This window comes from Dendropsophus ebraccatus, chromosome 14, assembly GCF_027789765.1.
Source record: "Dendropsophus ebraccatus isolate aDenEbr1 chromosome 14, aDenEbr1.pat, whole genome shotgun sequence".
Lineage (NCBI taxonomy): Eukaryota > Metazoa > Chordata > Amphibia > Anura > Hylidae > Dendropsophus > Dendropsophus ebraccatus.
The window spans coordinates 28538372-28553905 of NC_091467.1; the positions used below are offsets into that span (position 1 = coordinate 28538372).

Here is a 15534-nt window from a genome sequence, read left to right on the forward strand (position 1 = left end):
CAGCTGATAAATCCTGGAAGACTGAACATTTTTAAATAGAAGTTGATTACAAATCTGTATAACATTCTTACATTAGTTGAAGAAAATATTTTTCTCCAGAGTGCCCATTTAGGCATTCATGTCCAAGTGCAATTGCCACATCTGCGCCTCCGATAGCTACATCAGTACTTGTACTTCTGGATACGGGTAGAAGTCACTGGGCCATGCTATGAGGTGCCGGTGGTCACATCTGTTTTAACGGAATTATTTGACTAGTTTAACTTGTTAAACCACTGAAGTTGAGAAAAAAATTGTCCCATTGACCAAGTAGAGTAATTAACTAACCAGCCTCGGTGGCCACTACTCTACAGCACAAGGGTCACATGCCAAGGTCAGTGCCTTGCGTTGTTTTAAAGGGGTTGTCCATTGAAAATATTTTTCTTTCAAATCAACTGATTTCAGAAAGTTATATAGGTTTGTAATTTTCTTCTATTTAAAAATCACAAGTCTTCCCATACTTATTAGCTGCTGTATGTCCTGCAGAAAATGTTGTTTTCTTTTCAGTCTGACACAGTGCTCTCTGCTGAGACAGGAACTGTCCAGAGCAGGAGAGGTTTTCTATGAAGATTTGCTGCTGCTCTGCACAGTTCCTGTCTCGGACAGAGGTGTCAGCAGAGAGCACTGTGTCAGACTGAAAAGAAAACAACATTTCCTGCAGAACATAAAGCAGCTAATAAGTATGGGAGACTTAAGATTTTTAAATAGAAGTAAATTACAAATCTATATAACTTTCTGAAACCAGTTCATTTGAAAGAAAAAGATTTTTGCTGGACAACCCCTTTAACACATCTGTCCAAGTACAACTCTGCTAGTTCTTAATATTTGTCCTTCTTTTGCTCACACATGATTGGATGTGGAGAGCTATAATACTGCTCATCCCGATCTTCCTGGTGCATGTGTAGATTACTGCATAGTAAAGTTCAAGCTATGTAATATTGTGTATGAGATTACATAGTGATGGCAGGTAGTACAGCTGCAATACCAAGCACAATCTATGATTTGGTAAAACCTATATACCCGACCTGTGGCCTCCAGCTACTCCTGAGCATAGAACAGCTCCCTTGTCTTTGGAGGACCCAGCCCGTCCATGGATCTCACAAGCGGCCCATTGATTCCAATGAACACTATGTAATTCTCCTTTTCTTCTGCGGTGGCACTGTGGAGGGAATTGAACAATTGCTGATTACCAGGGTTCACCCAGCAATCAGCTGATTTTTTTTTTTTTTTTTTAAGATTTTAAGGGATTCTAAATAAATAAAATTCTAAATATTCTCTTTAGTAGAAATGATAAGGCAGAGTCTATGGGAATTATAGTACACACGTCCTCAAAGCCACCCGCATTTACCACATGTTCTGGTGCAGAACAAACAGATGGATTTTCAGGTTTAGCCAGAAAATCTGAGAACATTTACCCCCCTCCTCCTTCCTTCTCTGTCACTACTTTTGTATCTTGCATCCAAACGGTAGTCTCTCTACCAATGTCTCCCAGAATTGGCAGGAGACTAACCTGCTTCCCCATGTGTCTATCCTGATTCTTGAAGATTTATGGGTAAGTTATGCAGCGGCAAGGTGGAGGTAGGGAAGAAGCGGAATGTTAAGGTGACTGCGACGCGTGCCATAGTGACTTCATGTAGACAAGTCATGTTTATATATACACAATTGATGGGGATGTTTATGGCAGTTATATATATTGTCTATATACAGATATAAAAGCTCAGTTTGCCGTGTATGTACAATAAACATTCCCTGAATTGCTCCTTATCATGTAGATCTGTCTGCCCATAATTTACTGTAGTGACGGATAATTGCATAATTGACCAAACCAGAGCCGTACCAAACTACCGACTTAGCTCTGCTATATTAGCAGATCGGTACTGCTACATCTGTGTGTGAATAAAGCTACATCTCCCGTATAATAAATATATATATATCTCTCTTTTTTCTTAATATTTTTAAACTTTTTTCCTATATTTAAATTTGGTTTCTCTTTTTGAAATGTGGACATTAATATATATATATGGATGATTGGTGTCCTCCCAAATTATTTTACCACTACCCTGGTTTTATTGCATGTTTGACTAAAAAAGTCTAAATCTAGACTGTACCAACTTTTTGACCTCCCCTTCCACCAGACCTACGTGGAGCTACAGGAGTTGGTCATGGACCATACCAATGAAATGCACTGGGTGGAAGCAGCCCGTTGGCTTAAGACTGAAGAAGACTACCAGGATGATCTAAAACAATGGGGGAAACCTCAGCTCTCTTACCTCACCTTCAACAGTCTTCTGGAGCTACGTCACACCTTAAGGAATGGTGAGGGCTGGTCCGGTATTAAGGAACTTTAGATTTCAATAAATTCTCCTCATCCCTAATGGTTCCCTTATCTGCAGGAACCGTCATTCTTGACCTTGCTGAAAAGACTCTGCCTGGAATTGCTAGCCAAGTCATTGACCAGCTGATTTATGAAGGACATGTTAGGCCTGAGAACAGAGAGGAGGTCCTGAGGGCTCTTCTACTACATCACAGGTAAGATTGGACCCAGATAATTTATCATAGAGTGACTCAAGATATTAGATAGAAGAAGCTGTGATGTCCACTGAATGACCTATAGAAAGTTCTCTTTAGTATAGTTCTTCTAATTCATTAGACATGGTCCCACCATGAGTATATGGCCTTGAGGAGCGAGGAGGTCCTGAGTCTCCCATTGGAATGGAGAGATGGTTCAGCGTGTTCAGTACTACCTTATTTGCTATCTCTGACAGCTACCATAGACAGTGAATGGAGTAGTAGTGCCTATACGTGACTATCTCTCCATTCCGACAAGAAATTCAGGACCATTGCTCTCAAGACTGCGGGGGTCTCATGTGATCATACTCTTGGGTTTGGTTGGACAACCCCTTTATCTTCAATATACAAATAAAACTCTAAGAATAAACATGAGGTAACAAGGGCCTTTATTTTTACAGCCGCCCTGATGAAGACAGATCTAAGGAGGACCCCGAAAGTGGACAACCTCTGATACATCAAATAGAAATGAAAGCTCTTTCCGAGAAGGTAGGAAAAGTTCACATAAATCTGAGGAGTAAATTAAAGCTCATGTTAGGTACTATTTATAATACTGGTGTCTTACCCAAGTGTCATAGAAAGGTTACTGAGAGGGAAACAATTGGCCATCCTAAAACTTGGCAACATAATGGAGCCCCCTCTCTTCTATGTAGACCACTAGCACAGCATCAGTTCATTTTCTGTTCCTATGTAATATATGCACCTTGTGTTACAATATGATATCATATAATCCTGTGTCTTCTACAATACTTCATTTTATTGTAATTTTATTGTCTATTTTTATTTTATACCCTAAAACCCAATAGGAACCCCTCAAAGGAGATCTGGCAGAGCGGGTACCAGAAAATGCAGAAGCCTCTGTGGTCCTGGTGGGTAAGTACAGTTCTCTACAGTTCTTCTATCTGAGCTACTCAAGTATTGTAAGCTAGATAACCATGATAGATAGAGAGATAGGTACATAGATATAATTCAGTAAAAACGTGTAGATATTTCTGATAACATGTGATACATGTTTAATGGTTGCCTTTATTTCTCTTTTTCACCACCTCCCCTGTGTACATTAACATTCCTTCTCCAAGGTCCCTGTTATCCCTTCTCACCTTATCATTCCTATTCTGTGGACCCTTCCAACATGCCATGTTTGTCATCCCATCTTCTCTCTTGCCATGTGCCAACTCCCCAGGTAGCGCCAACTTCTTGGAGACCCCCACACTCTGTTTTGTACGCCTGAAAGAAGCCGTCCTCCTGGAGTCTGTCCTCGAGGTTTCTTTGCCCATCAGGTTCCTCTTCATTATCCTTGGACCCAAAGATACCTACAAAAGCTTCCATGAAGTTGGAAGGGCAGTGTCCAGCATGATGGCTGAAAGAGTGAGTATCCCTACACATGAGATGTATTGAGATGTATGTAATTTCCCAAAGCTAAAAAAAAATTCTTCTTACTTGTGGTTTCTCAGGTCTTCCGAACTGACATGTACTTGGCAGGTGGTCGCCCGGATGTCCTGCAAGCACTAGATGAGTTTTTAGACTGTTGTATTGTCTTGCCTCCCAATGATACCACCAATGAGCAGTTGCTTAAGGAGTTGCTACCAGTCCAACAGAACTTACTGAGGAAGCGGTATTCCGAAATCAAGGTGGTGCCGGGTGGACACAGAGGTAAGGGCCACATGTTGCCTCCATGACATCAATACATATCCATTCTACTTTCTTTCAAGATATGAAGGTCATCAGTCTGCTTTAAAGATGGAGGAAACCTTTTTCTTGTTCATTCTTTGTGTCCTTTAACCAGTGGGAGAGGGTTAAAGTTGTCTGGTACTGATCTATCATCTCATGTATACCATAGATGACAAACCAAAAGCAGAACCACCTGAAGATCCTTTGGCAAGAACCGGCAAGCCATTTGGGGGTCTCGTACGTGACATCAAAAGACGTTACCCAAAGTATCTCAGTGATATCCGAGATGCTCTTAACCCACAGTGCCTGGCTGCTGTCATCTTCATCTACTTTGCCGCCCTTTCTCCTGCTATCACATTTGGTGGTCTTATGTGTGAGTATCTATAGAAACATAGAAGACTGTCAGCAGAAAAAGACCACTGGGTCCATCTAGTCTGCCCTTTTAGTATTTTCTTTCTTATTGTCTTAGGATATATGTTTATCCCAGGCGTGTTTAAATTCTGTTATTGTAGATTTACCAACCACCTCTGCTGGAAGTTTGTTCCAGGTATCTACTACTCTTTCAGTAAAATAATATTTTCTCACGTTGCTTCTGATCTTTCCCCCAACTAATCTCTCACTGTGTCCTCTTGTTCTTGAGCTCAGTTTTTTACTAAAAACACTCCCCTCTTGAACCTTATTTAGTCCTTTAACATACTTAAAGGTTTCAATCATGTCCCCCCTTTCCCGTCTTTCCTCCAGACTATACAGATTCAAATCCTTAAGTCTTTCCTGATATGGTTTATGCCTCACACCCTCCACCATTTTTGTAGCCCGTCTTTGGACCCGTTCTATTTTATCAATGTCCTTTTTTAGGTGAGGTCTCCAGAACTGGACACAGTATTCCAGATGTGGCCTCACCAGAGCTCTATACAGCGGGATCACAATCTCCCGCTTAAAAATATACAGTCCAGCATACCATTATACAGTATATATATATATACACCCCAGCATACGATTTGGTTTTCCCACCGTCTGGTTGCACTGGTGACTCATTTTAAGGCTGTCAGAAATCACTGCCCCTAAACCCTTCTCTTCTGAAGTCTTTTCCAACACAGTACTGCCAATGTGATACTCGGATAGAGGATTCCTCCTACCCAAGTGCATTATTTTACATTTGGAAACGTTGAACTTCAATTTCCACTGTTTGGACCACTTATCTAGCAAAGTTAAATCATTTTCCATATTACTGACACCTCCAGGAATATCAACCCACATGCACACTTTTGTGTCGTCAGCAAACAGACAAACTTTACCTACCAAACCTTCTCCTATGTCACTTACAAACATATTAAAAAAAATAGGACCCAGAACAGACCCCTGTGGCACACCACTTGTAACCAGTCTCCGCTCGGAATATATACCATTGACAACAACCCTCTGATATCTATCCTTCAGCCAATCACAAATCCACTGAACTATCCAGGGATTAAGTCCAATTTTCTCCAACTTCTCTATCAGCTCTTTATGGGGAACTGTATATCCACAGCACCACCTTCATCCAGGACTTTTGTGGCATAATCAAAGATATCAATGAGATTAGTCTGATATGATCGGCCCTCAGTAAAGCCATGCTGGTTTGGATCCATCTATAAACACTAGAAAGCAGTTCTGCTTGCAAAGTGGAGTCCATCTGGTGATGTCCCATGTCAATAAACACATATTTAGGGTCTAGCAAGTAGGAATCCCAGCAATAAGCTGTAATGTGGACTCTAAATCTCGCTGCAGTGCCTCTACAGGTGATATGAAGTTTTACATAGTGTATTTAAAGGGCTGACCATGTAATGTGTGGGCACACATAATGCACAGGGAGAGACCATCTCTATTACATTTTTACACCTTCAACATCAAGTGGTTCGTAGCTTCTCTATTAGGTTAATAGGCAGTATAGTGTATATAGACTGTAAACTAGTGTAACCTAAATTATTTACCTCTTTACTTGTATCTTAGCTCAGAAGACCAATCAATGGATGGGGGTGCCCGAACTGATGGTCTCCACAGCCATCCAAGGCATTGTCTTCTGTCTCCTGGGTGCCCAGCCTCTGCTTATTCTTGGATTTTCTGGACCTCTCCTAGTGTTTGAAGATGCTTTTTATATTGTAAGTTATGAATCACATCCTTGAGAGGTTTATGTGACATAGAAGTTTTGTAAAACACATAACTTAAGGTATACCGACCTCACGCCACCTTCCAATACACTTGTATGAATATATATTTGATGCCTCGATAAGAAAGCTGTACTGTCTTGTCTTCCAGTTCTGTGAATCCCAAGGCATTGAGTACATTGTGGCACGAGTGTGGATTGGATTCTGGATGATCCTCATTGTTATCATAGTGGTGGCCTGTGATGGCAGCTTCCTGGTCCGCTTCATATCCCGATTTACACAGGAGATCTTCGCCTTTCTTATCTCTCTTATCTTTATTTATGAGACCTTTGCCAATTTGGCCAAGGTGAGTATGACAGACAATAGAAAGCTAAGCTAACATTATATGTATAGTAGGAGCCATGGGTCTAAGTAGGAGCCATGGGTCTAAAAAAATAGATGTTACCATGGACATGCTGATTATTGATTGACCACCAAACCCTTGGTATATCACTTAACTGGTCCCCAAGTTCATGTCAGCATCTTAAGATTCAAGAGTCACCTAGACTGGGATGCAGCTTGCTGCCGTGAAGAACTCCCCTATGTCTTGTCACTCAGTCCAGCCAATCCTCTTCTGATTTGGCCCCAAAAATGGAGATAACCAGGATTTGACTAGTCCAATAAAGTACACAATAAGGAGAAAATGGGTCATCTCTGTTCTGTTACAAGAGTCCCCTGGTAATAGGCTGATAGAAATTGCTTCTTGGGATCCCCAGTGATCAGCTGTGATTGAATCTGCCTTACATTTTTTTCAGATCTTCGTAGCCCATCCCCTCCGGGCCCATTACAATGTGACCACTGTGAATGACGCAACCTATCCCCAGCCAAACACGGCTCTGCTGTCTCTGGTGCTGATGTCCGGAGCCTTCTTCATCGCCTATTTCCTGCGGCAGTTCAAGAACAGCAGCTTCTTTCCTGGGAAGGTAAAGTTGTAGTTGTCCTGTAAAATCATACATTGTTCTAAATCACATTATAATTTAGAAAGTACTATCTAGTAACCAACATCACCACATCTCCAGGAGTCCTGGCATGCACTACCTACATGTGTTTTAGACCCAAGCAATTTTTTTTTTTTAATATATTGTTATTTCAAGAGCCTTACCTTTATTGTTCTATCCTATAGCCATATGGGGGCCTGTTTCAAGTTATTTTTTTTTTGTAATAGCATAATTTTGGGGTTCATATAATTTATTGATTAGAATAAAAATGTAACTATATATATATATATATATATATATATACATAATTATATTTTTTTTGCATTTTTATGTTTGTACTATTTGTATACTGTTTGTATTTATTTTTGTACTATTATAAAGACAACAAGAAATTTGTTAAATATTGTGCTATTTTAAGGGTATTTCCAACTTAACAAAGTTATCTCCCCCCCCCCCCAAGTTGACTAGTGGAGGGTCCAAGCACTAAAAAACTGTCCAATTAATGAACAGAGCGCACCACAAATGTTAGCAGTGTGAGATGTTACATATATAGGCAGGGCCGAATAGGCATTTTTATTATGAGTTGAACAATTCTTTGATGACTTTTATGGTGTTTAGTATTTCAAAACGTTATTGTCAGGCAAACTATTAGGCAGACGCCCATAGTAGATCTGGGGTGTTTATAAGTCCCCTGGCTATCATAAGAAAGCACTGGCCCCTCACAATTGCATCACAGGTCAAACACTAAACGGCTTGGATGCTGTCTCTTTTGATTCCCAACCAGTGTCCTGATGTCTTTGGTAGTTAACAATAGTCTGGGTGTCAAGATTGTGCAGTGCATAGTGCTGAAGCCTTGTATTCACTCTATAGTATGGCGGCTACAGCTCACCTGAATAGCTGATCAGTTTTGGCTATCGGCACCCTGCCAATTAGTGATTGATACTGAGGATAGGCCATCAATCACTTCATCACAGAAAATCCCAGTAAGGGGTCAATCTCCCACATATTATATACGGCGATGCCATAAATGTAACTTGGATTCCTTCACCAAAGAGCGAATGTTTAATTCACTACTGTATCCTCGCATCTAACTATGGTTTCTAAAGTAGTACCACTCTCCCATATATGAAGCACCTAGGGCACCTTCTCGTATTCCGTATTCCCCAGTTGAGACTCTCAAGCAGGTTCCTAAGATGGCAGCCACTGAACACGTGTTCCACCCCTAACCTTTATTACCTGCTTTACAGCTCCGTCGTATCATTGGAGATTTTGGTGTCCCCATAGCCATCTTCCTTATGGTGACAGCCGACTTCTTCATCAAGGATACATACACAAAGGTCTGTAAATTCTTGCTAACAAAACGTACAAGATGTAAAACTAAATCCTTATAGACACTAATGCCCGTGTCATCAATTTGCAGAAACTTGTGCTCCCCAAAGGTATCAGCGTCTCCCGTCCAACAGACCGTGGTTGGTTTATCTCACCCATGGGCCTACAGCCAGAGGTCAATCCTTTCCCTATCTGGATGATGTTTGCCTGTGTGGTCCCAGCCCTGCTGGTCTTCATCTTGATCTTTATGGAATCTCAGATTACCACGTAAGCATTTTCTGTACCTATTATCATTCATTTATATCTATATCCTTATATAAGTATATAAGCCTATAGAGTGGCGCTCTTTCTTGAATAATACCGGCAGACTTTCTACCTATAGAGAAGATGCACGTTCAGATTCTGATTTAGCTCTGTCCTTTAGGCTCATTGTCAGCAAACCAGAAAGAAAAGCCGTGAAAGGTTCTGGATTCCACTTGGACCTTCTGTTGATCGTGGGCATGGGGGGTATATGTGCTCTCTTCGGAATGCCCTGGCTCAGTGCAACCACAGTCCGTACAGTCAGCCATGCCAATGCTCTTACTGTCATGTCCAAGGGAGTGAAACCTCAAATAGAGCGCGTTATTGAGCAACGGATCAGTGGTTTGTTAGTGGCCGTTCTTGTGGGTACGTATGAAACCATATCATTTTCATACAGATTCAATTTTGTTTTGTTTAGACTTCAGACAATTCTGACTTTTTGGGAAATTTGGATGAAGTTCAATTTATTCAAAATTCATAATAGAATTGAAGGAGTTGCCTCGAAAAAGCAACCACATTCCATGCCATATATCAGACCATATCAATTTTTATAGAAGGGGTCCCATGTGAAGTGTAACTACTGGGACACCTACAAGCCACTGAGTGCTGGTTTCTAGGGAGCACCAACAAGCCACTTTGTCTTGACCAGGGTATTTAGATGTCTGAGTCGGGCAGTGGGCTGAGTCTTAGGATTCTATTACACGGGCCGATGAGGTCACGATCAATACTGTAAACGGGTGCCGATCTGCTATATTGCCGCTTATTTACTGGGCCTATAACACAGCCCGACAATGGTTTAGCAAGGGCTGCAGGGACATCAGTAGCGGATTATAATAGGTTAGTTAGGCCCATGGACACCCAAATAGACGTATACTTTCAGTGGTGTATTGTCTCCTGGCTACAGTTCTACCATGATTTGCAAAAAAAAAATCGCTGTGTTTTTACTGCAATTTTGCACAAAACAGAGCAAACCTGTAGCCAGGAGACAATTAAGTAACATTAAAGAACATACTGAAGGACCTTATCACATGACTATGAAGTCACCACAGGTCCTGTACAGTCTGCACTGTGGAGGAGGAATACTAAAGATATAGTTACAGTGGGGTAGGGGGGCCCAGGCTTGGTGAACAGCCCGGGGCCTATGGTAAAGTTGATCTGTCCCTGATGGACATCATTAGTGATGTCCGTGCAGCCCTTGCCCAAACAGTAAATTGATCATTGTCTCCATTACACAGAGCGATAATCGGCCAAATCGAGACGATTTGGCCTATTATCGATCTGTGTAATAGGACGCTTAGAGGGACATTCAAGAAGGAAAGCATAGCCATGATGTCTGGGGAAGCTTGCGATCCACTGGGCTCTGTAATAGCAGCCATTGTCATTGTTCACCTCTATTTCCTAGCTCGTCTCCTCCTGAACCTTAGATGATTATTTTTGGTTTTGATGCATACGGCCCATTATGTACATCGATAGTGGCATGCTTTAAGTCTATGATAGGAATATATATATAATCCTCTGCATACATAGAAAACCTATGTACATTCTGTACTCCCATGTCCCAAGCTTTCTGTACCATCCTCCGAATATCATAAATCACATCCTGCCCATAGCTACAAAGCCTGACCCTATGTCCTCACATTCCTTCTCCTCTGACAACAAACAAGAAGAGACGACATTGACCCCGGGGGTGTTCAGATACAGAGGAGATGCAGCAACAAGGATGGGGGAGGATGCAGGAAAAATGGGTCAGACATTGAGATGAAGGACACTTGGAGTATAAGCAGCATAGGAACGTGTCGCTGTCACATAGCAAAATAAAATATAACATAATAAGTAACAAAACACTTAGATCCCTCCAAATTCCCAAAGCTGGACAGTGTTCTAGAAGGGCTATGGGCAGCCATGATATCCCATTGTGTTCCATTAGGCATGTGCATGCATGTATTATATCTGTGGGGGAATATGTGAATGTGATATCCAGTGTCTTATCTATACGCTCGTCTCTCTACAGGTGTCTCCATCCTGATGGAACCAGTTCTATCTCTCATTCCGCTGGCTGTTTTGTTTGGTATTTTCCTGTACATGGGTGTCACCTCACTTAATGGAATACAGCTGTACGACCGGATCCTTCTCACCTTGAAACCACCAAAATATCATCCTTCAGAACCTTATGTAACACGGGTGAGTGATGCCGGGAGGGTGCGCCTGAGGCATTGTATAATGTATATTGTAAACTCTTGCTTTAAGTTATGTTTGAGAAAGTGGTTTTGTCTGTGGGGTTGGTCTACTGTAAACTCTGCGTCCTGAGTCATCTGTATACAAGATGCTAGACATATTGTACGTTGTCAGGTTGTTTTCTTGGTGGACAGACTGGTGGTCGGTTGCACCACAGCCTGAGAACAAAACATTGCAGATATTTATAGGCAGCCAACCACCAGTCGGTCTGTTATATAAGAGACTGAGCCTCGTTTTCAGATGCCCCGATATGGTTGCATCCAAAAGAAGTAAACTTGAATGGAAACTAAGGATCTTTTTTACATTGATAGGATCTTCAGCCGCCAATCAGCGAGATCAGTGGTTGTTTGCATTGCTTTTTTGAAGTCATGACGAGTTGAGTGGCCGGGCTGCACAAACGATCATTGCATTGTTCGTGCGGCCATTTAAATGTATTGCTATCGGTTGCATGTCCTCTGTTTAGAGAGATGTACCGATAGCAATATATTGACAATTGGGCATTTTCCCAGTCCTCGGCTGATCGCTGTCACTTTTGTCCCGTGTAAAAGGCCCCTAACTTTGCCTGTATATGTCTCTCCTCTTTCCTTCACCACCTGACCCCTCACCTTCCCCACACTTGATATCCCCCCTGCTTTTTTTACTAGAGAATGTTTATGTAGAGTAATATATGGTCACATCTGTTCATGGCTAATCTTAGCTGAACGTAGAGGGATTCAAATTGTTCATGGCTATACAGGAAACGAGGAGCTAGACAAAGAAAAGGGGATGGAGACATTAGCATAAAGGGGTTATCCAGGATTAGAAAAACATAACTACCGTATACTAGAAACAGGGCTACTCCTGTCCTTAGTTGGTGTGTAGTATTGCAGCTCATTTCCATTAAAGTAAATGGAGCCGAGTTGTAATACCATGCACAACCTGAGGACAGGGGTGGTGCTATTTTTAGAAGAAGTAGCTGTGCTTTTCTAATTCTGGATAACCCCCTGTTAAAAAGGGTCTTGACTCTTGAATTAATATGTTTTATTACTTTGCAGGTTAAGACTTGGCGTATGCATGTCTTCACCCTGGTGCAGGTGATCTGCCTGGCTGTTCTGTTTGTTGTGATGTTCACTCCGGCCTCACTCGCCCTCCCATTTCTCCTCATCCTTACTGTGCCAGTCCGCAGGTTTATCCTGCCACACATCTTCTCAAGCCTGGAGCTTAAATGTGTAAGTATAACAAGGGCGACTCGTAATAAAAACACCCGCCATTTCTTGTTACAAACTTCCAGTATACTTCATTGACCCTTTATAAGCCACTGGAGGAGGGGATTGTGCATGTCCTAACTAAAAAAAAAAAAAAAAGAGACAGGGGTGCTTCTGGGTGTAATATTATAAGACAGCGCTGGTTCAGGTGTAGATGTCACAACTCACCTGATAAGGTTGTGCAACAGTATAGGCACAACTCTATGTAGCGCATAAAATCCAAAGAATCGCCGCTGCTCTTCCAGGGGCACCACTCCAAGGACGTGGTGTGTATCACAATGTGAATAAAGCCGGGTGTAAAAGCAGGCAAGCCAGTAGATTCCCCCTTAATAGGTTAAACGCAGGTGAATGTAGGGTGGCATACGGTATACATAACAAAAGGTAGTGCTATGGATCACCACTAGGTTAAAAACACTATGTCCTTTAATGCAACGCGTTAGTGTTTTTAACCTAGTGGTGATCCATAGCACTACCTTTTGTTATGTATACAGTATGCCACCCTACATTCACCTGCGCTTAACCTATTGAAGTGGAATCTACTGGCTTGCCTGGTGTTACACCCGGCTTCATTCACATGTCCTAGCTAGTAACAGACGGTAAACTATCTGGCAATGGCAGATAAATGACTACTGAGCACAACCACACAGGCATCAACTCTCACATTTTGGTAGCGCTCTCCTGTTGTGGCTTTACAAGACTGGCAAAATACAAAACTGTTCATTAAAGTCACCATGTGGATTCAGCTTTATGCCAGTACATGATGGTGCCGTATGGAGTACTCATCATCTAACCATGCTAACATTACTATGGTTGATGCATCATAGTGGTGGGCTGTTATTGGCCTCCCCACTGAGTTGAGCAATCTTTTTTTTTTCGGGTCACTCAGTCAAGTCTTCACCATCAAACATCTCTTAAAGTGGTACTCTGGGCAAACCTTAAAAAAACAGGGAGAACAGGGATGGTGGGAACATAACAATGAAGTGATACTTACCCATCCCAGTGCCCCCCGCAGCGTCACCACTCATAATCACCAGCTGGTGTAATAGGTAGATGGTATTGCTAACCAGCAACTTTTTAAAATCTGCTATATATACCATTACCTGGATCCTTTATATAATAGATATATGCCATGGCTGTTCCCATACTCACCTTTCTTATTGTTTCAGCTGGATGCAGATGATGCTTCTGTCAATCTGGAAGAAGAAGAAGGCCAGGACGTCTACAATGAAGTGCAGATGCCCATTTAACCCAGTCCTATGTCTGGGAGAACCTACGTAATGCTGCCATCACTTATAGCAGATTTTAGGAAAATAGCCTTTTGCTAAAAGACCAATTGTAGAACCCACAGGATCATGTTATATAAGTATTGAGAACCTCAAGGCGTTCTCCTTCCATAACAATGCAACTTACTTTCCAACCGTGAATTTTTTTATATAATGTTTTCTAATGCACTATTTTCTTACCAAGAGAAAAAATGAACAAAAAATCCATAGTTTTAGAATTTTACAAATTGCTGATTCTTTTTTTATTTTCTCTTTTCTATCGAGAATACTTTAATAACTTAAAGGAACTAAGAAAACTGTCTTTCTTCCAGAAACAGTGCCACTTTTATCTATAGGGGGCTCCTAGTATTGCTATTTAGCCTATTTAAAGTGAATGGAGTGGTACTGTTTCTTTAAGAGAGCAGCCATGCTTTCTTTTATTTAATCTCATCTTTAATCTTCTTTTATATTCTTTCATTTTCACTTGTTTTTCATATTTGTCTTTAATTTAAAGGAACACTGGTAAAAACATATACTCTGTGTTATAACTAGTGCAGGGTCTGCGGGGGCGGAGCATGACACTGGGAGCAAAAACGACGCCTGCACCATGCTCCACCCCCTCGGATCCTGAACAAGGAAACATACACTGTATTAGTTCTATTCAGAGTGTTACTTTAAAGCTAATGCGCTTTGCTTTAAAAAAAAAAAAAAAATATATATATATATATATATATATATATATATATATATAAAATCTTTAAAAAAAAAAATCTGTAAATATGCTTAAAAATAATATATTTAGATATAATTAATAATATATTTTCTCAAGAACAAACCCTGCTGAATTATGATCGGATGATACCTGAGCATTTTAACATAAAAATAGTGGAATTTTTTTTTTTTTTTTTGGGACGTGAAGAATGTGTTGTTTGAATAAAATGAAATCATTCACCTGTGTATTATTATGTTTATTATGTGTTTTTCGTAAGAGAAATGTTTTTAGTGGCAATTTAATGCTTTGCAGAACTGGATATTATAATATCTGACAAATTTATTTTATACAAATAAAATATGACACGAAAACCTGTCTCTGTACCTGTCTCATTTTGATTTAAAAAAAAAAAAAAAATATATATAGATATATATATATATATATATATATATATATATATTACACAGTATAATTTCTGTACAGTGGTATAGAATATAACTGAATTGTCAGCTACCCCTGTGCTGGCTGATAGACACAATGTGTAGAAGGAGTCCAACAGCAACCAACAAGTTCCATCACCAAGGCAGTTACAGCGACGTTTCAACCCATTGGGTCTTTGTCAATCATGTGAATAGTTACATAGACACTGGTATATATAGGGGGTATAGTGCAAATTCAACAATCAGTAAGAAGGGGGTGGGGGGAGTGAAAGATCACATGGTGCTAGGAGGGTCAATAGGAAAACATGGAACACTGATCATATGCATAATAAATCAATACATACAGGTCTCAAATAGATCAAAATCAGCTGAGATATATTATAAAGGTACAAGACAGTGGCGGAACTACCGCCATAGCAACCGTAGCGGTTGCTATGGGGCCCGCCGCATCAGGGGGCCCTGTACCCGATCCTGAAATGGATTGGGCCCCCTGACACTAGCAGCACCCGGCCGCCGAGCGGGCCTCCCGGGTGCTGCAAATGCCCAGCTGCAATGTGCACGGCGTCCCCCGTCCGGAGGCCCCTCCCTGTCAGCGTCCCCTGCGTCCGTCCGGCGT

The 15534-nt window shown here is 41.1% G+C and overlaps 1 protein-coding gene across 5 annotated transcripts in view; it reads left to right on the forward strand.

Annotated features, from left to right (window-relative positions):
- The window catches only part of SLC4A1 (solute carrier family 4 member 1 (Diego blood group)), a 30753-nt gene extending 15917 nt beyond the window's left edge, over positions 1–14836 (forward strand). For 4 of the 5 annotated variants that reach the window (XM_069953710.1, XM_069953712.1, XM_069953713.1 and 1 more), the window contains 16 exons: positions 2172–2352; positions 2430–2565; positions 3006–3093; positions 3411–3477; positions 3788–3972; positions 4059–4257; positions 4445–4648; positions 6265–6413; positions 6571–6765; positions 7214–7381; positions 8644–8733; positions 8817–8992; positions 9150–9391; positions 11037–11206; positions 12295–12468; positions 13671–14836. In XM_069953710.1, coding sequence (XP_069809811.1) covers positions 2172–2352; positions 2430–2565; positions 3006–3093; positions 3411–3477; positions 3788–3972; positions 4059–4257; positions 4445–4648; positions 6265–6413; positions 6571–6765; positions 7214–7381; positions 8644–8733; positions 8817–8992; positions 9150–9391; positions 11037–11206; positions 12295–12468; positions 13671–13751 — 2505 coding nt within the window. In that variant the 3' untranslated portion in view covers positions 13752–14836. Of the gene's footprint in view, positions 1–2171; positions 2353–2429; positions 2566–3005; positions 3094–3410; positions 3482–3787; positions 3973–4058; positions 4258–4444; positions 4649–6264; positions 6414–6570; positions 6766–7213; positions 7382–8643; positions 8734–8816; positions 8993–9149; positions 9392–11036; positions 11207–12294; positions 12469–13670 lie in introns of all 5 variants that reach the window. The other variant, XM_069953711.1, reaches the window with a different exon arrangement.
- The last annotated feature ends 698 nt before the right edge of the window (positions 14837–15534 follow it).